This window comes from Sylvia atricapilla, chromosome 11 (assembly GCF_009819655.1).
Source record: "Sylvia atricapilla isolate bSylAtr1 chromosome 11, bSylAtr1.pri, whole genome shotgun sequence".
In the NCBI taxonomy this organism is placed as follows: domain Eukaryota; kingdom Metazoa; phylum Chordata; class Aves; order Passeriformes; family Sylviidae; genus Sylvia; species Sylvia atricapilla.
This window is the reverse complement of record NC_089150.1, coordinates 21,975,111-21,999,893: the sequence shown is the minus strand read 5'-3', so window position 1 is coordinate 21,999,893 and position 24,783 is coordinate 21,975,111. Positions and strand designations below refer to the sequence as shown.

Genomic DNA, 24,783 nt, shown 5'->3' with positions numbered 1-24,783 from the left:
ATGTTCCTCCTTGTCTTGGATTTTCCAGATACCTCCTAAGTGCCCAGAGAGAGGCAGAGAGGGATTAGATACCCCATGGCCTTTCTAGGATCTCTGTGTTCATCCCAGGCATGGTGAAGCCCTGGCTCTGGCACTGCACTTCCCTGGTTCTGATCATTGAGCTGTACAGCTCCTCTCACACTATGCAGCTGTGGCATTGTGATCAAGGGGTGGCTTCTGTTGTCTCTGGAAGATTTGCATGTAGTTTTGAGCTATCACAGAGGAAACAGATTTCCCTGTTGCTGAAATAGAATGAATACATCAACACTGCACTTATTCATGAGATATTTTATGCTTGAGGTTCAAGATCATTAATGTTCTCAGCAGCAATTATATCATTTTAAAGGAGACTCGGTTTCAAACCTTTGAACCTTTATAGTGCCTGCTCCTATAAAGCTATCTGTGAAGTGATCTCTTTGATAAATATGAGACTGGGATCATTACCTGCCAACTCTTCTGTAAGGCCCATTTGCCTTTGGCTCTGAAGGGCTTGGTCAAGATTCTGACAATGGTGGCCACATGTTCAGGCATCAGCAGCTGAAAGAGCAGCTCCCCAGAGCAGCATGTGGTGGTCTACAGGTCACTAAGTGACCTTCTGGCTTGTGAGAGCTCATGTGAGAGATGCAGAACTGCCCTGACTCCTGTTCAGGTCTTGGGGTTCATAGAGGCTGCTCTGGACTCCATAGAGATCAGTCGCCTTGCATTTAATTGCAGATGTTCATTGTGGTCTGTGTAGGGTGTCTAATAGACATGTGACCTTGGGGTTGTTGGAAGAGGTCTGGGGATGTTGGGCTAGTGAGCAGGAACAGCCACTGCTCTGGTTTTATATTGCAAAGTGCTTTAAGGGAAATTGCCTTTGGCTCAACCAGGGCCGAGTAACAGGCAAATTAAGTGTTTGCTTGCCACATAGCAAAATTAGAATGCTAAACAACAGAACAGAATAAAATAGTGTAGAAAAATAAAACATATCAAGTTGGAAGGGGCTTCAACAATCATCTAGTCCAACTGCAAGTGATAATGATTCACAAACCTTTACAAAAAGACAGTTGTGCAGAATGAAAATAAGCAAGTAAATGCTTATTTAGAGCTTAAATCAGTCATAAAACCCCTCTTCTGGTATGTAGGATCCAGCTAATAAGATGGCAGATGCTTCTCAAGAGCCGTGCCTGACAGAGCTGCAGCGAGAGTGACACTGACGTGTTCTCCTGTTGCTGATTCTGGGTTGAACTAGGCATGGTGCTAAGACGGAGAATAACTGGTTTGTGGTAACTGTAAACTGGAAATCTTCTGGTTCTCATTACCCTTCCGTGGATGGCATTTTAAATGAAGGGAAAAACCAGCAGAAACTGTAGGTGTGTTATCTCCTGCAGAACCAGGGCCAGAGGAGGAAGCTGGCAGGCACATCGTGCATGCAGCACTGCTCACCCCATAAGAGCAGCACCTCTCTGGGGAAGGTTGTTGGTTTGGTGTGTTGTTGCCAGTGGTTTGTGCCACCGCCTGCCTGGCAGCCCTCCTTGAAGCCCAGCCCCAGCAAGGGTGTAACAGCAAGGCAGAGGACTCAAGAGTATCACATTTCTCTGTATTTACAGAACAGTTATGAGGATGGAGTTTAAGGACCTGAATGTTTACCAGATTGGGGGAAGTCTGGAGCAGGAGCTCGAGTACAGTGTCAGCATCAGGAGATGTGCCTTAGGGATGCCTCATTCACTAGGAAAATGCCTGACAGAAGCTGCATCTTATTTGACGGGGATAAGGCAACCCTGGAGCACAAAGCTACAGGAGAACGGAGGTTTTTCCACTGCTCGCAAAAGCAAGTCATTAAACACAGTGGCCTTTCACAAGAGTGCTTGTGTTGCCATCTAATAAAATACTCCCTGACAGTTTCTAGTCACCATTTCATATTTTTACTTTGATTTCAGCTGCAAGGTTCGCTGTTTTAAAGCATACAGTACACACATTTCCAGAATTATCCTTTTTAATTGTGCATGGACATCAGTATAATTAATTTAGGGGCACTTGGATTTAAGCATGTGCTTAATTCTGTAACTGCTGGGGGTTTTGTTTGGTTGGTTGGTTGGTTTTTTTGGTTTTTGGGGTTTTTTTGTCAAAGCTAAGCCTGATACAGGATTCCCTGTCGGTTTCAGGACTTTTTAGAGCTACAAAGCTGCCCCTATAAAACACCCAAGCTCGAGGTATATCCAAGCATTGCTAGTGTGAGATTTTCAGCGCGTGGAGCTGAAACCAAAGCCCTCCTCATCAGACACTTCCTTTTCTGTTTATTTATTAAAAGGGTTGTCCTATTTTCTAGTCAGACTTGCTGACAGGCAGCATATACCAGCTAACATTTGCTATTATCCCATGCTGTTCCTTTGCCTACCCATACCATTCAGAATGATGTCTTTCCAGAATTAAGTCAAACCCAGTGCTATTGTTGACCTAGAGTACAACTGCCTGCTTGTTTAGCTACCTGGGTTTTTTTTCTTGGTTATACTCGGTGATTCTTAAAATCAGTCATGTGGATGTTCACATCAGGTTTCAGTCGAACCAACTAGGTCAAATCTCTGCTCGTAGCTGAGCAGCTCTAATTCTTTTGGTCAGCCCAGCCTCCCTCTTTTGGGTATGAGCCTCTTCACATGTCTCTTTTCATGCTTTATCTTGAGTTGTTGCTGCTCATCCCCTTGGTTTTACTGCAGATAAAAATCATTTTCCTTCTTTTTCTACCTAGTTTTCCCTCTTTTTTTTTCTACGAACAGAAAAGACTTGCTTGTCCTCATTTGCTGATTTTTGATCTGGATTTGAAGCTAGGAGCTCCCTTCCATGGACAAACCCAGCTCCTCTTTGGAAAGCCTGAGCAGGGCATGCTGTTCGTAAATCATGATGACACTGCCATGTATTTTCATGGTTTTAATATACTACAATGCAGTAATTAAATGAGTTGTCCAGCAAGCAAGAACCCATTTCCATTAGCACCAGGCAGAGAAAGGGATGCAATCTGTGTTTCTCTGTTGCATGGAGGGGCTGCAGCTCCTGAAGGATTTACTCAGACCACAAATGCCAAGCTCCTGTGGATGCAATCACTGCCAGAGTTTTGTGGCAGCTGAGCAGGTGGATGTGGCCAGCGTGCTCAAGGCAGGGATGTGAAATTAGACAAAAACCAATAAATCAGTAGAAAACCAATGCTGTCTCTTGAATTTTCCCACACAAGCCAACAAGACTTGATTTACCAGCTGTGCGTGTAAATTTTGTGTAATATCCTTACTGCTTGATTTTGTAGCAGAGACATTAACAGTGCTGGCATTTACCTTGCAATGGTTATTGCTCCCAAGCTAGCCCCTCATGTGAAAAAGGGCCCGTTGACATCTCTTGGGATGCTGGCTCCAAGCCTAGGTCTTGCCTGTAAAATTTAGTGCACTGATGAGCCTACCTGAGTTAAATTAAAGCAATTCCCTCCTACAGACCCTAACTTTACCTGGGAATTCCCAGATAAGAAAGCTGTAACAATTTACTGGCACAGAATTGTGAACCAGTGCTATGTCATTGCATTGCTTTTATCTCCACTGATGCTGCTGACATCTTTTCCCTGGTGCTGCTGTGGTATCAAAAGTCTGGTTTGGGACAAATCATGTTTTTCTGAAATTAAATATTAACCAGCAGCAGTCTAACATTTGTTTGGCTGTAAGTAGGACTTTGTTTTTCAAGCTTTCGCAATTTTAGTAATTTTAATGAAAAACATAATTTTTGTATTAGGGAAAAAATAAAAAATCTGAGGAGCTTGTGATATCTCACAGTGCCGAACTTGGTTTTGTGGTGAATGGCTTTGACCCTTGGTTTTCCTTGTGCTGTTCATGCTTCTGATCATCTCGGGCAGCTCTTCCTCTCAGTACTTATCCATCTGCTCCTAGGCCATTGCGTCAGCCCTAAATAGAAAGGCTGGTTTCATATCTGTGTCTGTTCCCAAGTGGAACTAGGCAAGTTCTGGGCCTTTTAATCAGGAGAAGATGGAGAAGCAGAGCTGGGTATGGATTAAAGTCTCAGGGTGATTTTTAGCTCTGGGTTGTGTGGCAGCAACCTTGCAGCTTTTCCTCCTGTCTTTCATGGAGCTGAGAGTTAATTTTTGTGGGTGCTTACTTAGCTTTGGTGCTGAAAAATGGAGGGAGTTTTAGAAAGCAAGAAGAAGGACACCATTTATCAATTTAAAAACAATGAAAAAAGGAAGGAAACAGTATTTTCCCAGCTGCCCACCCTTCCAGTGACTGTGGGCAGGTGAGTAGAACTGCCTGCCTTCCCTTCTTGTGCTAAAAAGCATTCATAGAATATCATAAATGAAAACTTCAACAGTATAATTGTTAATACACTTAGTCAAACACTTGATATTCTTTAGTTTTACTAAATATTACTCCGTTGGTAGTGGAGAGCTCTGCTGAGTTTGGACCCTGCAGAGACCTTTGAATATTTCTAATTCAGCAATTAGTGCAGTGTAAAATCAATACATCTCCCATCAAACCAGGGAAATCCTGCCTTATTTAGGCATTCCAGTTTAATTGTTGACAGACACTCTAGTGGAATTGGGATGAGTTCTTTGGAACCAGTTAACAGCCCAGTGCTAGTTAACTATCAGTGATAAAGTCAGAAAAAAACCAAAATAGGGCTGAGCTGCAGTTTGGGCTTTTGTAACAGAAAAAAAAAAAAAGAAAAAAAAAAAAGATTCATAGATGGTTACAAATCATACAAATATTGGATCATCCTTGCAGAAGATGCAGTGAGCGTGGGCCTGTGTTTGATTCCATATGACTATTATCATGTTCTTTCCTGAGGCATCTCTCCTGGATTGAGTTACTGTATTTGACAGACCAGATGATCTCTTCTGGTCTTAAAATTTCACGGGTACGTTCAACTGGTGCAACTGAGAGACAGTGCAGCCTGTGTCACAGAGGGGTTGAGGCATCCTGGATAATTATAAAATAAATGCAGTGTTGGTAGGAGTGCATGGAGTGAAACTGCTGCTGGGAATGGGATGGAGGTGGTGCCCAGCATTACTTAGCACTTGAAAAAGTGCAGGGAGCTGGGAGGGAACTCAAGCTCAGGCTGGGGAAGCATCTCTGGAGCAGTACCGACCTGCCAGACAGTGAGCATCCAACCACCCTCCTCTGTCTTATGTGCCAGCAATGAGGCTCAGGGCAAAATAACAGCACCTGGCGTATTGTTCCTCATGGGCTTTTGCATTTCCAAGAGAGACACACTGTTGTGGGTAGGAAATGTGAACTTGTCTGTGTCTTATCTGACAGCTCTTTGATGGAGTCAGAAGTCCTACTTGGTGGCAAATACTTTTTTTCATATCAAATGGGAAAAAAAAAACAAACAACCAAACCTGAATTTTGCAGTGGAATAGAATCACAGAATGGTTTGGGATGGGAGGGAGCTTACAGACCATCTCATTCCATCTCCTGCAATGGAAGAGGACAAACACCTTCCACTATCCCAGGTTGCTCCAAGCCTCATCCAGCCTGGCCTTGAATACTTCGAGGGATGGAGTAGCCACAGCTTCTCTGGGCAGAGTAACCATTCTGCTGTTTCAAACAACAATTACTTATTTGACCATGTAATGTTATTTCAGAGCTTTAATACATCATTGGGATAGTGTCTGTCTAATACATAAATGCTGGGGGGTTTATAGAAATATTAAATTTTAAGGTGAGAAGATGCATTTTGCTTTCTGACAGTACTTCCTTCTGGTGTCTGGGGCTGAGCTCTCCAGTCTCCACCAGTTACAGATGGTTTTATGTGTTTTATGGGGCAGTAGCTCTGCAGCTCTCAACATCAGAAGGCAAACCCCAAATCTGAACTGAAGGGTGTCAGAACTAACAATGGAGGAGCAGCACATGCCAACAACATTCTTGGCAGGTGTCTACTGCAGGGCCAGGAGCAGTTTTCTCTTCAGTCTAGAGCAGATCACTCCCTGCCTTAGTGCATTGCTTTATTATTATTGTGATTCTTTCTTCAGAGAAGTGGGTTTCAACCTGCAGCCAGAAAATATTCCCAAAGTGCTATTTTACTATTTATTTTCATCTGACTTCCTATTACTGTGGCAACATGCACTTTGAATTTCATTAGTTTTATGCATTTAAGTTCCCTTTTTAAACCTTCATAAGGTCAGACCCTGCTTGGGTAAATCAACAATGTATTAAATTTGAGGTTCTGAGCAATACTTTTTCTTGAACAGCTGTAGATCACAGGTAGTGAGGGCATTAGGGCTTCTGCTTTTTTGAGAAATATTTGTGGGTATTACTGATAAGCACATGGACCAGATTATTCAGTAATTAGATAAGTATCTTCCATCCCAGATTCATTCTTGTGCACTTGTGATCTGTCAGCAGCACGTTACAGGGTGCCTGCCCTGAAAGCACAAGGGAGGAGGGTGGTATGCAGGCTGTCCTGCTGTGCTCTGCACCACAACAGCTCAAAGCTCTTGCAGCTGGAGCTGCTCCAGAGCTCCTTGGGATGGCCAGGAGCATCCCTTATCACTGTAGGGTGCTGAGCATCCTACACAGGCTATGGGATTGTGGGGCTGCTGCCAAAGCAGCAGCAGGTGCAATGCTGACGTCAGGGTTGCTCCTTGTAAGTAGCCCTGGTTTCACAGGGAGGTTTCATCACCCTGTCCTGGTGACCAGTCATCCCAGCTGGGTTTTTTTGCCCAGCCAAGACTCACATCACCTAGAAGAGGGTTCAGCTGGGGACAGCCAGCCCACAAAATCCCTGTTGTCTGCGTTTGTCACTTCAGTACTGATTACTAAAGCAGAGCCAATGTGCTCTGCCTTGATTCCCCACTGCTGTGGCCCCTGGGAAACAAGCCCTTAGCTGCTTTCACCTGTGACTTGTATGGTTTTGCCTGACAGCTGAGGAAGTACAAGTAGTTCTCCTGCCTCCATTGGGCTTCTGGAGGGGGTCTTTCTTTAATAAACAGGCTCTTTGCAGGCTTCTGGTTTCACAGCCATCCGTGAAAGTAGGCTGTGAGAAGCTGGTTTAGCACACGTTGGCAGTGTCCCTGCAGAAAGGGCCCTGCAGGCTGCAAAGAAGTCACGGCTGCCTCTTCAGTGTGTTTGTGCTGGAGAAGTGCTGGGAGCCCTGGCTGGCAAGAGGCTGAGCTTCCCAAACTTCTCACGCACATTTTTTTATGTGCAACTTTCTGACTGAAGTTCAACTCAGAATACACCGAATAATTCAATTACATCTCTGCCGCTGGGTTATATAAGAGAAAGCTGAAATCGTGCCTTGTTTCATAAGGTAAAGTGTATCCTTCTGCTGATGTGAGCAATTTCCCTGGTTTGTGCAGTGGGGTTTTGCTACACCTTCTTGGCTGAGCTGGGATTTTGAAGGGGGAGAGAGTACTGTAGCAGTTGTCTACATTGACTGGCATATGAATGTTTGAAACCTGGGCTTATTGTGTGTGTTTTGATGGTGTTTCAGCACGCTGAGGAGACCAGAACAGCTGGACCAGGCCACAGGGCAGCGGTCACCATCTCCCTCCCTCGCAAAGACTGCACCCAGCTCCCAGAGCCCTCGGGAGATGAGGGGCCGGGGCCAGCCTGGAGCGGCGGTGGAGGGGCCGCGGAGGACGCTGCAGGTGGATGCCAGGAGCCAGGGCTCGGGGAGGTCTCCCTCGGTGTCACCAGACCGGGGCAGCACCCCTACCTCGCCTTACTCCGTCCCACAGATTGCCCCCCTCCCCAGCAGCACCCTCTGCCCCATCTGCAAGACGACAGAGCTCACCTCCTCCCCCGGCCAACCTAACTTCAATGCCTGCACTCAGTGTCACAGCAAGGTCTGCAACCAGTGTGGCTTCAACCCCAACCCGCACCTCACCCAGGTAATGCCTTCTCTTCCTCCTGCCTGCTTTGGGTGTGTTCATGCTTTCTCCAAGCACAGAAGTTGCACCTTTGCTTTTGGCAGCTGCAAAGCATTGACCAGGAGCAAGGGTTCTGCTGGTAACAAGGGAATAATTGTGATAATGTGAGCTTTGATGAGGGAGATAAATTAATTGAAGGGGATTGGTAGATTACCAGGGCTCAGTCTCTGTTGTTGAGATGCCAGAACAGAGCTGAAGTCTCCATTCTCAAAATTGTCCTGGAGTTAAAGGACTTGACAGCAAGGAGGGGAGCAGAGGAGCTGCTGGGCGACTGAGGTGTCAAGTGTCTCAGACCCTGACTCCCAGCAGGTTCTGGTGGGTTCCAGGCAGCGTCCTGCTCAGCAGCGGGAGGGAAGTGCCAGGAGTCGTGCACAACACGCGGCAGCGCTGGGGGACAAGCGTTCCGTGGGATGTGTGAGAAGGATGCTCGGGCTTCTGGGGGCGGATCTGGCAGCGGTGCTGGACGTGGGTGCTGGGGCTGCCTCCCTGTGCCAATCTCTCAGGTCACGGATCTCCACACAGGGTGGGAAGTGATTGGATGGTTTTTGCAGCTGTTAAGAGGCAAACCACAGGGGTTTCTAATCTTAAACTTAAAGCCACGCTTTGGAAATTGACTGTGCCACTCCAGTGCTTGATAAGACAGGATTTAGGCACTGAAGCCCCCTGGATACCCAGGTTGTACTTCCATTAGCCATTCTATGGTAAGCATGCAATTCTTGCTCCTGATGCTAGACACAGTGGTATCTAAACATCATTGTTTGAGGAACTCCTGCCTTCCAGTCCTTTTTCCTGATGGAAGGAATCGCAGAGTTACGGAATGGTTTTCGTTGGAAGGGACCTTGAAGATCACCTAGTTCCAGCCTCCTGCCATGGGTAGGGACACCTTCCACTACACCAGGTTACTCTAAGCTCCATCGAGCCTGGCACTGAATGCTTCCAGGGATGTGAAATTCACAATTTCCTTGGGCAACTTCTTCCAGTCACTCACTACACTCATGGTAAAGAATTTTTTCCTGTTACCTAGTCTAAACATTCTCTCTTTGAATTTGAACCCATTCTCCCCTGTCCTGTCACTACCTGCCCATGTAAATAGTCTTGTCCCATGACAGAGATACCGCTGATATAATGATGCATAATTAGCTGATATTACTTCACAGGTATTTACCCCTGCAAAGGTCCGAATAAGGTCTCAGATCTTAATAAAAGGCCCCGAGGTGGAAATTCAGGCTCCTGCAAAGAAGTGCCATGGGCCACTTTTCTGTTTTGCTTATAGCTTTCATTTTTAGTTAGATTTGCCAAACATTAATTTGGTGTCCGAGCATTGCCTTGAAAGTTGCCCAGTTACTCTGAATGATATCAGTTAACAAGGAAATAACAAAATAAAAAATGCAACAATTTCTCAGTTTCTGATCTTGTTTCTTCTGCTTTGCTCTGAGAGCTTACCCACAGTGGGCTCTACCCCAAGTCTCTCTCACAGATACCAAGGTTAAAATATGTGTGTGCACAAAGACTTTGCTTAGCAGCTCTAGGCCATTTCGCTCTTGGCATCTTTAGGTCTCTGACCCCTCGGAAATGTGTTTGACCGTAGAGCATTTTTAAACATCAAATCCAAAAAAATGGACCTGAAATGGAAAAAGATGGGTTTTTTGTCTGTCCTGAGTTTAATAGGCATTTCAGCAGCAAGCAACCTTATGACATGTAAGTAGGTCGTTGTGGGAGCTGGGGGATGAAAACAGTTGTCCAAGAGAAGTGTTTGCAGCTCATGTTGGCAGCCTGTGTGATGGGCCGGCTGGGGGAGCAGCAGTGGTTGCTGCCTTGTTGGAAGTGTGACTCATTTTCCTCAACATCATTCCTTGTGCTGCTATTCCAGAGTCACACAGCATCCTGATGCTGTTGCTGGGGGGTAATGGAGGCAGCTGGGAGGGTTTGCTCTATCTTGATGGTGGGAGCTGGGTTGGGAAGGATCTCTGGAGGTTACCTGTTCCAACCTCTGCTCAAAGCAGCAAGCAGGGAAGGGATCTCCAGGCTGTACCTCATTGGATCCTGGAACCTTCCAAGGGTGGACATGCTGGGCCCAGCTGCTCCACTGCCTCCCTTCACAGGGAAAACATCTGCCCAGTCTGGTCCCTCCAACCCAGCAGGTGCTGCAGGGTGGCTGCACAGCATTGCTCTTGAGGTGTTGTATTTTCTATTTGCATTTCCTTGTGAATATACTTTAATGTGTATTGTTGATACTGCCACTTTGTGCTGCAGTAGATATGAATTTTTGACTTCTTTCTGCTTTTAAGGCTCCCTAGCAGGATTAAATAATCAAAATTACCACATTTTCTAAGAAAATAAAACTCAAGAAAACCAATATTGTATTTTGCTTGGTACATCCTCTCCTGTGCAATCTGTAGAACTGCCAGAAACCACTGGCATGGTGAGGTGGGAGGTGTAGGGCTGGTTTGGCATAATGGTCTCTCAAACTGTTTTGAGAGCTGGGGTTTAAATCTTACATAAACACTTTGTTTTACTTGGTCTTCTACTTGGATATATATTCATAGTATAAAATAGCTTTTCGTAATATATATTTAGAGAAAATAATAGACTTAGTGTGTGAGCTGTAGTCCATCAAGCCCTATCTTGCCATTTAAAACTCCAAGAGCAGATTTTTCAGAGGAGGGTTAACTGCACCGCCTAATGAAACCCCTTCACTTTGTACTTTGGTGGTACCTTCTACTCAGAAGCATGTAATTCCCTTTGAAGTACTATTTTTGTTTGGCTGTTATTTACTCCTTTTTGTGTAGCTTGATGGCCATTTTGTCTTAAAAGGAAGTCATGAATTTCTGTGCTGACAAAGTAATCAGCCTCCGTGGCATCTTGAGCTGATCGCTCGCGGAGAAAAACAAAATCTCTTTTTGGGTTTTCATTTCACTGTCTGTTTATTCCTTTGAGCAGCAGCTCATTCTTGTTTCACAAGACTGGGCAAACAGAAGCTCCCGTCTACTGCTGGTGTCACTCATATTTTACATGTAGATAATTATATTGTTCCCTCTGTTCATCTCTGTGCTCCAGAATAGCTGGTGTCATAGTTTTCAATTTGGACGTGTGCTGGTGGGCTGCTCTCCTTGTTCATTCACTTATTCCTGAAGGTCAATGCTCTTGCCATAGACAGTTATTTTAAGCAAGGAAAGGGGATTATCAAGCAGGGAGCAATGGTGGTACCATTAAAGAGAACAAGTTTTGAAGTAACATGCTAAAATCTAGCAGCTTGTTTACAGTCCTGTGCAGGAAACAGGTTTTTGAATGGAGATGTGTTATTTTAAATGCAACATTGCAGCTTTCACATTCTAGTATGATTTTTTAATTTCTCATTAAAACATTTTTTTCTACTTTTCCTCTGTGTTGTCTGTGAGGGTGTTTTTGGACAGCTTGTTCTGCAGGACCATACCAGTGATGCTGTCATCTCCTCTGGGGGAAATAGCTCAGTCTCAAACCAGTAAAATAAGTTTAGAAAATCCTCTTTTATACATCTTTCACTTTGTTCTGTCACTCCTGTGGCTTTTGCCTGACTGATCCAGCAGCATGTTCATCTGATTGGATTTGCTCTGTTTGGTATCATAAGGAGTAACCTGCAGGCATCCTTTCTGCTTCTCTGGGGTTTTGAAGTGCCGCTGCATATTGCTAATTTGATACATTATTTTCTTCTTCAGTCTTCTCTTAAAATTTGTTGGGTTTCTTTTAATTTGTTTTCTCATCATCCTAAGCGCTAAACCAAAATCATGAGGAACGTGAGTTTGATTTTAATCAAGAGTAGCGGCACAGCATTAAAATGTGTGCTTTAGTTAGAGACGAAATGAAACTCAAAATGCCTGGCTGCCTAATAGGTCTGCTTGGAACCACTTGGGATTATAGGAAACCTTTCATTTCTGCCTTACATTTATTTCTATTGCGTTTTTTCAATTTGAAGTAGTGTTTATTAGAGGCCATTTCCTAAGTATTCAGGTGCACCACCCTGAATAAAAGGAACATGTTTTTACATGTGTATTCTTTACCAAATTGCTTTCTTTTTGAGGGCCCTGCTTTTGTCTCCGAGCCATTTTGATTTTATTTGCTGTATTTGTGGCAATATTTATGACTTCTAATTGTTAAACTTCACTTAGGGAGATTGAGGAGGTTCTTTGTACTTTTTATGCTATGAATATAATGAATTATGAAATACTGAAAATATTTGAGAGCAAATCTTTTCCCTGTGTGCTCTGTGCCACGTAAGCTCATCACAAACCTTTGATCACGCACCTTCAGCAAGCAAAACGTAGAAAGTCTCAAGGAGGATTAAAAACTTGCTGGTTGGTTTCCCAACAGTGGTCAGGCTTGTTTGACAGGAACAAGGAGAAGAAAAATCTCAGTGGCTCGTGAGTTATCTGTAGCAAGAGTAGGTAGCCACAAAAATGATTTAAGGTTTTAAGGTAAATGTTTAAATTGTATTAATAGAAAATAGATCATCAGCTGAGGAGATGAGACTGAAATAATGTGAGCATTGTGTTTATCCTGTAAACCTAACAGCAGATGGTTTTCTGCTCAACAGTATAAGAGAATTTGGGAAAAGTGGAAAAAAGAAGTTCAGGGAAGCTGAAGAGTGACACAATGCAGAGCATGTCTGGTGGCAGGAATGGGGCTTGTTGGCACTGGAGGAATGTCTGTGGTCCAAAGCCGTTTCCAACCTGACTGTTCTGTCAAGTCGTGCCTGCTCACAGCATCACCTCAGTCATTTAGCAAATGACTGAAAAAAACCTCAAATATTGAAATTGTGAAGCTGTTCATACACTGCTTTCAAAGGACCCCATTTCTCATTTGGTTCATTGTCCCAGTATTACACATTGCACCATGTTGGTGTCCAATTTTCAGTAAACCCCAGCGTATTGGTGAGTTAGGGGCCCAGTCTAACTTATTTACCCTTTAGGAGGCTTTGGCTTGACTAATGACCACTGGTTCAGAAACCCTGCAAGCCAAGGGCTGTGCTTAGCATGACAGGGGGGTTGTTAGTCCTACATTAAACCAATGGCTGTTATTAGTGGCAGTGAATCCCCATCTCTTCCTCTCATCCATCTCCTCTCCTGTCTGTCATTCATTTAACATCCAAACACTTACAGGTCTCTAATGCTGTGCACGTATGGGTAGAATCCCTGTTGGCATCAGTGCTTTTACCCAGGGCTGAGCACCGAAGGCCTGGATGAAAGCAGGGATCTACTTGCTGATAATAATTAAACATGAGCTTTGTGAGAAATTTGATCTCCCTTGTTTCTCCCTGCCTTTTCAAGCAACCAAAGTGTTCTTCACTTCTTCAGAGAAGACATGGGGCCGTGCTGGCATGACGTTTCTTAAATTTCTACGTTTCCTCTGGGTCAGCTCCATGTTGGATGTAGCTCTTTACAATGAGAGGGTTGGCAGAGGATAAGCTGTGACAGTGATATTGCCTTTACACATTCTGTTCTCTTGCTGAACAAGGCAAAGCCAACAAAGTTTTCTCCTGCCCTTGGGACCTCAACAAGTGTTTGTTTTGCTGGCCACAAAGCACCTCCAGCCCCAGCCATTGGCATGTGTGTGGTCCTGCATATCCTGCATCTGTACTATTGTGCTCATGGATAAACACAAGGCTCTTTTAAGAGGTTGTAATTCCCTCTCATTTGAAAAAATGGGTGTTGGGTCTGAAAAATAAATGTTTCTGTGGTCTGGCATCCCATAGGGTATTTCACACTGGTGTCATGCTTGTGGTGTCTGTGAGTAGCTGGGGAGGTGGGGCTGGCTCTGTCAGCAGTTATCCTTCCTTGTGTGCACCTTTCAGCAAGTTCTGAAGCGTGGTTTTATCCTCCTGTGATCAGATCAAACCCCCGGACACCCTTGGGCAAGCAATATTTTTGTTTTGCTGTGGTGTTAGACAGCTTTTTGTGTGCGTGTGTGGTAGGTTGTACCCTATATTCAGCCAGACCTCTGTGTTGCTGAGTCAAGTTGCCCATTTTAGAATGGTTTGTCTTTTGAGATCATTCCCCTTCACCATATAGCTGTAAAAATAAATGTGTTGTTAGCATTACGTTGCAGATCTGGGAGAAATTTTCCATTGGATCATGCTGTGCAATAGGAGTGAGATGTGTGTTTTATTCCAGTTTTTTCTTTGTTTTTAGCAGAGCTTCAGCCAGCAGTGAGCCACTTGTGCAGCGGGTGATGCTGTTTGCAGGAGCTGAGGCTTGGCATGCCTGCTGCCTTCTCGTAAGGATACAGCAATTCGTGCTGCAGCTGCCTGGGCATGGATGCTCAGCCTCATCTGCTGCCACAGGGCTACTCCATCCCAGAGGTCAGCATCTGCCCCATGGGCAAGTGGGACCAGTGCTTTCTGGCCTACAGCTCTCCTCAAGAGAGCCCTGTGAGTTGGGCACTAAAAATCTGCTCTTCGCGGCTGCAGTGCATATTCTGGGGATTTTTTTAATGGTGAGAAAATATTGATAAGAACATGGGATTTATCACCCTGAACCAACAGGTTGTATGTGTATGTATATTTGCCACGTTATAGCCCTTCCTCACTGTTGCCCTTCACCTCTTAATCTCTTTATTCCTACACCAGGTGTTCATCCTGTATCTGCAGCGTTGCAGTGAAGCATGTGTCTGTTATCCCTTGGTGGACTTGAATTTTTTAATGGGGTGACTAACACTGAATGAAACAATTCATATGAAGCTGGAGAGTAGCACACTTGCTCTTCCTGAGCCTTTCGACTTAGAGATGGCTTATTGGCTTTTTTGGCCCCTGCTGCAGCCTGAGCAGGAGCTTCTCCCAGCCATTCACGATGACATGCGACTCATCTGTTTGACAGATCACAATTTTAGTTAGAGCCCATGAAAAGAAAAAGCTCATGAGTAATTCTGGCTGTTTCTCCCCATGTGCCACCTTTTGCTGTGCTCTGCGTAGATGATTCAAATAATGCAAAATTCGCTGGCAGAAAATGTCAGAAAAGCTCTTGGCTAAACGGTTGCTGGTGACTAAGGGGGCTGGTGTTGCTCAGGGTGGGTCCTCTCTGCTGACGGCTGGTTCGGCTGAGCCGCGAATGCGGTGACACAAGGAGGGGCTGTGGTGACATGTAAAATTGTTCGGAGGGCAGGGGAGAGCGTGGCTTCCCGCAGGCTGGAGCGATGCTGCGGTGCAGAGGGGTAATTAAGACAACTGCAAGTGAAGAGGAGTCCTCCCGAGGGATGGGAAGTGGCCTCTTTTCTGCTTGGCGTCGCTAAATGCCGAGCTCAGTAAAGCCGCACGGGCTGAGCCGCCGCCACCCTGCGCCGTCCTTCCCTCGGTACATTAAATTGTAACAAGCTGTTTTCTTGGATGAGACAAGGTTTTCCTCTGGCTTTCAACTCCCAGATCACTGTATCATTAAAAAGAAAAGCCAGCTGACGATCGGAAGTGGCTGTCAATCTTTCCTTAGTGGAGCAGGATACCGAGTCAGAGGCTCCCCACGTCTTTGAGAGCTTTCCTTCCCTCTCCCGGAACATCCCGGGGCAGAGGGATAAGATCCCTTACAGCCCGTGGTGGTGGATGGGGATATTTTGCTCACACGGATGCTGCTCCAGCTTTTCCTACCGGTCGAGTGTGTGAAATCGCTGAGTTTGAGCGTCCCTCAGTGCACACGCAGCAGCCCTGAGAGCAGGAGGTGCACAGGGCTGTACAGCCTTCGCCTGTGTGCTCTGGTTTGCGCTGTGTGTCTGATGCCGGAACGCTGCGCTGCCTCGGGGAGCGCTTAGGAGGAAACTTCAAGAGCTTTCAGTGCTTTGATGGGGATTGAGTTAATCCCAGCTGAATTCATTCCTATTTACGGTCTTTCTACAAGCTGCAGAAAGGAGGGTGGGTGTAATGGAGGGTGTCAGGCACTCCACGTTAGCAGCCGCTCTGCACCCACCCCTACGGGACTGTCCCAGGGGCCGCACCTCTGGTGAAGCAAGGAGTGCCCAACGGGAGAAGCCCAGCAAAGGAGATGATGTGGCGTGGCTCTTCCCAACTTGAATGGGAGTGATATGCAAGGTCTGTCTGGTCCCTAAAGACAGAGGTGGTGGCATCTTGTTAGTGTCTCCTGTAACCTGAATTTAGCTGATCACCAGTGCTATTTGTAGATCTGTGTGGGCTCCCACCACAATAAACCAACTTGCTTATTCCTGACCCTGTCTCTTGGCCATGGTCACGTTTAGATACTAAAAAGGGATTTACATAGTGTGATGGACTGAAAAGCCTCAGAGATTGCTGAAAGCAGCCCTGTGAATGCAGTGACGTGTTTGTGGAACAGCAGTTCATGCCTGCAGAGGTGTTTCTCACCATCTTAATTCAAGCCTTGCTCCCAGACCTCACCTTCCTGCCGTACCCAGCTCACATGATATGCAGCTGTGTTCTTGGACAGCCCACATCTGAGGGATATGGTGCTGATGGACTATGAAAACCAATTATTTTAACTGATTGAAATGGTGTTTTATCTCAGCTGCAAACCTTTTGATTAAGGACAGCCGAAAGGGGATTGCTTCCATTCTGGAGTCAGTTTGTGTGGTAAATAGGTTGTGCTGATGGCACGGCTTTCTGCTCTGAGTAAATCAAAGCTAAATTGTTGGAATGGCCCTGGAAATCCAGGGAGCAAGATGTGATCTTAATGGAGAGGGAGCAGACTATGTAGCAGCCTGGTGAGATTAAAGGTTTGTCAGGAGGAGTTAAGGCATGTATGTAACATGGCATATGCCAGCTAGAAGTTTTTGAAGACTGAACAATAAGTGTGTTCCTCCCCTTCCTCTCTTGCTCCCTGCTCTGCCCACTTCGATGCCCATCTCCTGTATCTTAATCAAGCCCAGCTGTTTGTGCAGCAGCCTTGCAAAGAACCCTCAGGATGAGAAGTTTTAACATTGATGTTTTGTTCTCTCCCCAGCTCCTCTGCCACCCCCTTGCTATGTCCAAGCTGAGGGAACAGACTGGCCAGACCTTCAAGCTGGAGACCTCTATGGAAGGAAGAGAACTGAGTGGCAGGCAGGAGAGATGTGCCCATCAGTCTTGTGGAGAGGAAGTTCTGGTGCCCTCCTACCTCTCCCCTTTCTGATGAGCACAACACAGTATTCCCATTAGACAGAAAGCAAAGCACAAACTCTCGGGCTCATCTGTTCAGCAAAGCCCAGATTATTCTGAATCATCCAATGTCCTTATCAGAGCGCTCCAGCCGGCGCTTGCATCAGTCACAGCACAGGCTGGCAGAGTTGGTGGCAGTGCTCTGCCCATTTTAACTGCCACGAGCCAGCAGCTATTTGAAGCCCTGTCCCCAAAGAGCAAATGAGCTTGTCACTGCTTGTAGCTCAGCTTTGCAGGAATCGCAGGATCAGCAAGTGTTCCCAAATAAAAACCTGCTAAGGATGCAGACATATAGGGCTTCACGTGTAGTGCAGCAACCAGCTGGGTGTGATGGAGTGGGGCACTGCTGGGCTTAGACCTAAGGAGTGGGAGCTCCCCTCGGGATTTTAGTTTTGGGGTTTTTTCCCTCTAATTGCAGAATACCCTAGCAGCTGTAAAGGCCATGTCCCTGTGACTCCTTGAGTATGAGGTTCCTCCAAAAACAGCTTTGTCATGGCTCCAAGCTGCTCACTGGTTCTGTTCAGCCCCTTCTGTTTTCTCAGGCATACCATGTTGCCCTTCCTCCCCACAAGACATCTCATATCTGTCCTGATCTCCTGGAAAGCACTTGCTGCCCTTTCCCCCTGAGAACCTCTGTTTTCAGTATGATGCCCACTAGATAAAATACTAGGTCTAGTGGAGAGGTCTGGCTAAAAATTAGTGGTCTGTGTTGAAGTTACTCTGGAGACCTGAGAAAGGGTTGGATTACCTGTGCTTCGGGATTCCTCTGAAATAAGAAGCATACTTATTGTAAGAGAGGCCTGTCCTTGGGCTCACATGCCTGTTTTGCCCACATACTCTATGTATTGCAGAACTTTTCAAGCTTTGAGAAAAGCAAATACCCTTAGTATTTGACGAAGCACAGTATGTTAGTGCAAGACCAGCAGTGCTGCCATCCATCCCAAAAGGTGACGCGCAGTTAAAGTGAGCCCTTGTACTCATGCATGGTGCTGTCATCTAGTCCTCAGCAACCTGCTCAAGGGACCTTTGGCAGAGTACCGATCAGTACAGAAGTGCTGGGTGAGGCCAGCTAATGCCCTGAAATTTATTTCCACACACTCTACCTTATGTTGTGACGTGCCATATTAATTTTCCAGCTGATATGACTGTGGCTTTCAAATTGGGGAGTGCTTTGAGAACTGTCCCCAAAGAGGTATGCTGCAGCTGCCATCTGTCTTTGAGCTGCTTCTGGGATCCCACTACTTGCTCTCAGCAGACAATTGTTATTGCTTTATTGAATTAGGAAGGAAAAAAAAATCCAGCAACTTCTGAAATACTATTTTCCATAACTAATTCCAGGTGCTAAAGCCCTTTTGAGATCAGGGGGACATGTTGGAATAATAATGCTTTTTATGCAGATTCTGGGTGTAAAGTGTTTGCAGTTCTGCCCAAAAAAGTCTTATGATCTGCTGTTTTTGAAGGACATGTCATTTGGAGGGCTCTGAAGAGCTCCACTGCAATGAGGGATCTCCAAGTTATGCCACCCAAACAAGAGCCAAAATCGGGCGATGTCACTCTTACGGTAAAAACTGAAAGCTTCAATGCCCTTCCTAAAGATTTGGGCCAGCTCAAGCTCTTACCCCAAGTCACCCTTCTCTATCCAACGCTTTTTCCCGTGTCTTCCAGCTGCAGGCGCTTGTCCAGTGCCGTCCAGCCTATTGCATCCTATTGGGAATTTGCATCCTATTGGGAAGCAAAAATCTTGGCACGGCAAGACCCTCTCCCTGTGGGAGTAGGTCAATGAGCACCAAAGAGCAGCATCCCCATGGACCATGTGCTGTGCTGCATCTTAAGGCCTGCTGTATCCCATGCTTCAGACCTGCTCCTCCTTTTCTTTCTCTGCAGTGTGCCAGGAGTCAGCCCATGCCAACAAACAAGGCTGTGGGCAGATAAAAGCTTACAGGAAGGTGGTGTTTATTTGGATATCAGATGTTTTTCCCTCCTGCTGCTTCCCCCTTGGTGGCCAATCTATGCCTTCTCTGCCCAGTTTGAGGCAGTTTGGGGCTGATTGCTTGCAGTCAGCAAAGCTCCCACTGTTCAGCTGGATATTTTGATGCACAATACTTGAAAATCAGAGGCAAGATCTCTCCAGCTGAACCCCTGAAAGTGGGGGGAGCTGTGATCACTGCTGCTATCTCACCTGCAAAAAAATGCCCTCTAGGTCATCAGAGTCAGTCCCGTGGCTGGTAATTACACACGAGTGGCCTGGCTTTGCAGCCAGGGCATGACAACAAGATTTATTGCCTTCTCTTTAGAAGTGGTTTCTGATTGGCATTGGAGCAAGTCAAAGCAGGATGAAATCAGCTTGAACTGTGCAATTTGCTCCACTGTAGTTTTCTTGCTGTCTGGATGGACATGGAGCACTGCAGCTGACACTGCCTATGTGCTGCTTGTTGGAGATCTTTCAAAGGAAAGCCAAGAAGCCCTAGAAGGGCATTTGCTTCTGCAAAATTTTTTGGGTTTTACCTGACTGATTTCTATTGGAATGTTCTTCTCTTTTGTAGCAGTTTCCAGTCTTGCAGTTGAACTTCACCCTTTATTTGAGCTGAACTAAACTAGCTTCTGTTGTAAGCTTGCCCAGGGTTTTCAGTTGTGCTAAGGAGTCCTAAGCAGGTTATTGTATGGTAATCCTCTGGGGCCCCATTCAGGAAGGCTGCAGAAAGCTCCTGAGTAGGGTCACTTCAAATTTTGGCTTAGGTTGTGACAGCAAAGACAATCTTTCAAGTTGCAGGATTCTTTTTCATTAAGAGTTTATTCACCTTTCTGGTGTATTTGGTTTAGATCTCCATGGCAATGATGACTTTAGTTCAGCAAGCAATATGTCATAGACTAGAATCCCAGAATTCCAGTTTGGGCTGGAAGGGACCCTAAAGCTCATCTCTTTCCAGTCCCTGCCATGAGCAGGAATACCTTCCACTAAACCAGGTTACTCCAAGCTCCATCCAACCTGATTTTGAACATATCCAGGGATGGGAAGTTCTCAGCTTCCCTGGATCCTATTTCTGTGCATCACCACCCTTGCAGTAATGAATTTCTTCCCAATATCCTCTCTACTCCTGCCCTCTTGTCAGTGTGAAGCTGTTCCCTGTTTTTCTGTCACTCCATGTCCTTGTAAAAGGTCCCTCTTGAGCTCTCTTGTAGCCCCTTCAGGTACTTAGAAGGGGGTCTTTCTAGGCTGAACTCCAAATTTCATCATATCATGATTTGAATGACCAATTTTAATCTTGCTTTGTGATTAGATTTTTTTTTTTTTAATGGCAGGGTGATTGCTCTTGTAGACTGCCTGGCAGTAAAGTAGTCCCTTCTTCAAGGTTAAATAACAGCTATAAAAATTCTAATTGTTTGCAGATTCTTGTGTAAATTTTATTGAGTAGATGATTACTTATGTCATTATACCAGGTGTATTTGGATGTCCAGGTCTATTTGGAAGGGGATAGGAATTCCAACACAAAAAACTTATTCTAATTTAAAATAGGTGGCTGGTGACTGGACAAGCTATTTCTGGGAAAACGGTGTCCAGGCTGGAGGAAATTACCCAGTGCCTCTCCTCTGCTTCTCAGAGAGTCATGAAGAGGCTCAAGGTTTGTGGTAGGGCCCTGAGCCCCGTGGGAAAGACTCTTGCATTTGTCTAGGGTTACTGGTGCCAGGAGCTGGTACCTGCCCCTCTGCCTGGTTTGTTTCCCCTCTGCTGTGGGAAGGCTTTGTCATGGGTTCAGGATTAACCTTCCTTCTGGACTCCTTCCAGGTTACTTTCTCAGTTCTCTCCTATCCAAGCTTGGTAAGTTCTGGCTGGATGGGTCCTTTCTGTCCCCTGGCAGTGATCCTTCTCTTGCCCCTTCCCCAGCAACCTGAGTGTTGTCCCTTGAGGCAGACCCTGTGGGCCTCCATCCTCCAGCACTGCATCCTGCTGTGCCTCACTGCGGCTCTTCAGCTCATCACCATCATCTGATGCAATTCCTGGGGAAACCAGTACAGCCAGCTCCCAGGAAGGGCTGTATGGGACACCTAGCCCTGTGCAGACCATGAACAGGAGAGGGGTGTGTACTGTGCCTGTCTCCTCCAAGGTGCACACCCATACTTTGTGCCTATTTGATTTGTCAATAATTGCATCCTCTCAGCAACACAATAACCCAAATGGAAATCTGGACTGTCCAAAGGGTTTTGTGAAAGATCAAACCTGCCCTGGCCAGCCTATTGGTCCTTTGGCCAGAGTTTAGTACCCAGCAGGGTGTCTTGGGATCATGGCATCCGCTTGCATTTCTTTTGCTGCAGCCATAGATTTGTTTTTCACAGATTGTGTGGCTAGCTGGATTATAAATTATTCATAACAGGCAACTTATCGTGTTTATCTGGAATAATTGAGCAATTAAGTCTGTTTAGGTATGTAAAAAGATTGTGCAGTGGCTTGTCTATCTTCAGGCCCTAAATTCTGCAAGAACATTTGTTACATATTTAATCCAGAATAACAACAAGAAAAAAAGAAAAGCAGAAGATACACTCTGCTCTGATGCACTGATCCACTATGATGTGTTCATTCACACAAGTTTTTCATTCCAGTGGCTTCACTCGTAAATACACACTAGCCCAGGATAAATTAGAACTTAACTTGTCTCCTTCAGTCTGGAAAAAGTGTGAGGCCATAACATCGGGTCTGCAGCCCTGTCTCTGAAAACACTTTGGGCTGTTTATGCCACACCAGAATTGCTTATAGTATTTAAAACCTTCCGTCCTAGATGCGTGGGTCAGAGGATCACGCTCCTCTCTGCCCTCATCACTGCTGTGCTATACTCAGATGTTGGTGCTGCCATGATAATGCAAAGTTTGGGGGTGAAAGGACCTTTAAATATTCAAGAGTGTTTAGCTGAGTCCCTGAGCTACGGCCATTATTTCCCATTGCTGTAGTTGTCCAGGAGGGTTCCCAAAGGAGCTGGGAGCTCATGAGCAAGGCTACACCAGGGACCACTCAGAGCTGAATAAATGTGAGCCATGCAGTAAATGGATTATTTTATTCTGCATTACTATCAGGAAGCTGGGCTGCTTTTAAATTAATGTGTTACAGTCTATTTACTGGGAACAGCCTGTGCTCTTTATAGCATTATAGCTGTGAATTGCATTGCTGCTGCACATGACACCCCGAGGAGACCCGCGGCCTCATATATTCTTCTTCTTTGGGCAGGAGGTACTAGGGAATGGAAAGTTTTGAGCTCCTCTGCTCTCTCCCAGGCTGCTATTTTAGTTCTGCAGGAGACAATGAGTGAGCAGGACCGGAGGCTCCTGTTACTCAGGACGTCCGTCCTTCGGCTGGCGGCAGGGCACGGGAGCAGCAGCAGAAAAAGGCAAAGCGAGCCATTAGGTTTCCTCGGCCGAGAGGGCTGCCGTGGCAATCCCGCATTCCGGAGCGAGAGGGGCCTGGGGCTGCACTTAGAGCACCTCGGCGCGCACAGCTCGGGAGGTTACAGCCCAGGCCGAGCTCCCTGCCTGCTCCCGGCCCAGGGAACAGCATCCCCCCAGCACGTACAGACGTCCAAACCTTTCATGCGCTCCTACGGACGAGGAACAAAGGCTGTCTAAACAGGAGCTAGTGAGGCAGCAAATCGCACAAGAAACCTTCCCTAATGAACTGGAAGGACTTGTCCCTTTGCCTCGGGCGGCGGCACTGCCGCCTTGCTTAGCTGGGCAGCGCCTTGTTGGCGGGGGACCCGCACTCCGGGGAGAGCAGAGGAGCAGCGCTGGCTCTGGCGCTGGAGAGGTTTCCTCTGCCCATCCTCTCCGCCAGCAAGGGCAAGCAGTGAAGGAGGGGATGCTCTCACTTCCTGAGAAGGTAGCCATGGGGGATGCTGCCGGGGAGCACGGTCCTGCCTGTGACAGCGGATTGAGGTTAGTTACAAAGCTGTTGGGCATGCAGTTATTTCCTTTGATCGTTTGCTTCATCCCTGTGTCCGTGGTTGCGTGGTGCAGGGAAAGATGGACCGCGCAGCGAGGTGCAGGAGCTGGAGGTCGTCTTTGAAACTGCAGAGCCTCGTGGGGGTCAGTGCCTCCTGATGCCCTCTGGGGAGAGGAGACGTGCTCAAGTAGCCTGGGGTTGGTTCAGGGAGTGCTAACTAGAGAAAGGAAACTGGTTGAGAAGTGACTCATAGGATGAAATGGCACTGTCTTATTTCACAGCTCGATTCTTTGGACAAACGCAGTTTCCCATCTGTTATTTGCAGAGAAGGAGATGAGTTTGGGGGTTGGTTCCTCTCACTCGCCAACAAGCAAGCAAGTTGATTATTTTCTGGCAAGCATTAGCAGGATGATTACTGACGGCTCCGGTGGCTTCCCCTTCTGGGCAGGAGTGCCAAGGACTAGATTTTATTTATATTGAGATGTTTGAAGATAAAGATGAGCATAAGTCGGCCTTTTTCACAAGTGACTTGGTGCCTCAGTGACCAATCCCCCTGTCAATTAAGTGTTGAAACGCTCCTAATTGCACGTTTTCCCTGGAGCCTTGGATTCTCCTCAAACTGCTTTAGATTTGGACCAGGAAGCTTCAGCCCACGCTGCCTGCATGTTTGCATCCGCCTCCTCTCCACCTGGATGCAGGCGTGAATTCTGGTGATGTCTTGACATGCAGCCTGGCCCCAGGCACACAACAGCTCCAGCACCCTGGGCTGCTCATGGCCCTCCCAAGGCTCCTCAGGAGACTCCATCTCCTGGTATTATCTGTCCCCCTCAGCTCGGGCTCTGGCTGATAAACCACATCACAGCCTCCACGGGATGCTTTGCAGGCTCCTCTCTGTATTTGCATGTAGGCTGTGCACAAATCCAAACAACCAGGGCTGCTCTTCCTATCCTCCACACAAGAGCTCCATGGCAAACTGTCCCTGTGCTGCTGTAGGAGAACTAAGCAACAGGATCATGGAATTGTTTGACTTGGAAGGGACCTTGAAGATACCTCATTCCAACCCCCTGCCATGGGCAGGGACACCTTCCACTAGATAAGATTGCTCAGGGCCCCATCCAACCTTTGCCGCAAACACTTCCAGAGAGAGTTTGGTTCTGCTATAAAACAAACCCAAAACTTCAGAAAAAGGTGTATATTGGTGTTTGTCCTGTGCTCCATCAGCGAGGCTGGGATGGTGTAGGAAACCTGATCCACATGGTACCTTTAGTTTTTTCTGTGCATCAGCAGCTCGTCCAGGATTTGCTGAGCTTTCTCTGCTGCCCTGCAGCCATTCCCACCTCCAGCAGTATCCTACCTCCCCACAACTTGCTGTTCCCTCTGTTCTCTAGCCAAGGGCTGCCTTCGAGCACTGCCTCTTCCCTTGGATCAGGATATTGATTTATTGTAGAGTATGTATGTGGCTTTGGTGGATTCTAGTGTGACAATGTAACACATGACACCTGCCCCTCAGAGAGCTCCTCAGGAATGGATCCAGGAGGTGTGGATGGAAGGGACATTTCGCCGACTGACTGATTTTGTGAGACAACAGTTCTTCATGTGCAGGCAGAGCTGTTGAGCTGAAGACACATAAGGACACTTTCAAGCAGAGCACTGGCAGCTCTCAGGAGAAGCCGGGCTGTTGAAGTGTTCCTCCAGGATAAGCTAGTAGCAGCCATGAATGAAACCTGTCTCCATTGAGTCAGTGATCCTACTGTTAAGCCTCTCTGTTAGCCTGATTAACACAGTACCTTCCTT

General features: G+C 46.5%; 1 protein-coding gene across 1 annotated transcript in view; it reads left to right on the top strand.

The window, feature by feature from the left end:
- Positions 1 to 7,140: 7,140 nt before the first annotated feature.
- The window catches only part of BSN (bassoon presynaptic cytomatrix protein), a 65,990-nt gene continuing 48,347 nt past the window's right edge, over positions 7,141 to 24,783 (top strand). Inside the window, exons 1-2 of the mRNA XM_066327052.1 lie at positions 7,141 to 7,320; positions 7,504 to 7,903. Coding sequence (XP_066183149.1) covers positions 7,604 to 7,903 — 300 coding nt within the window. The 5' untranslated portion in view covers positions 7,141 to 7,320; positions 7,504 to 7,603. The remainder of the gene's footprint in view (positions 7,321 to 7,503; positions 7,904 to 24,783) is intronic.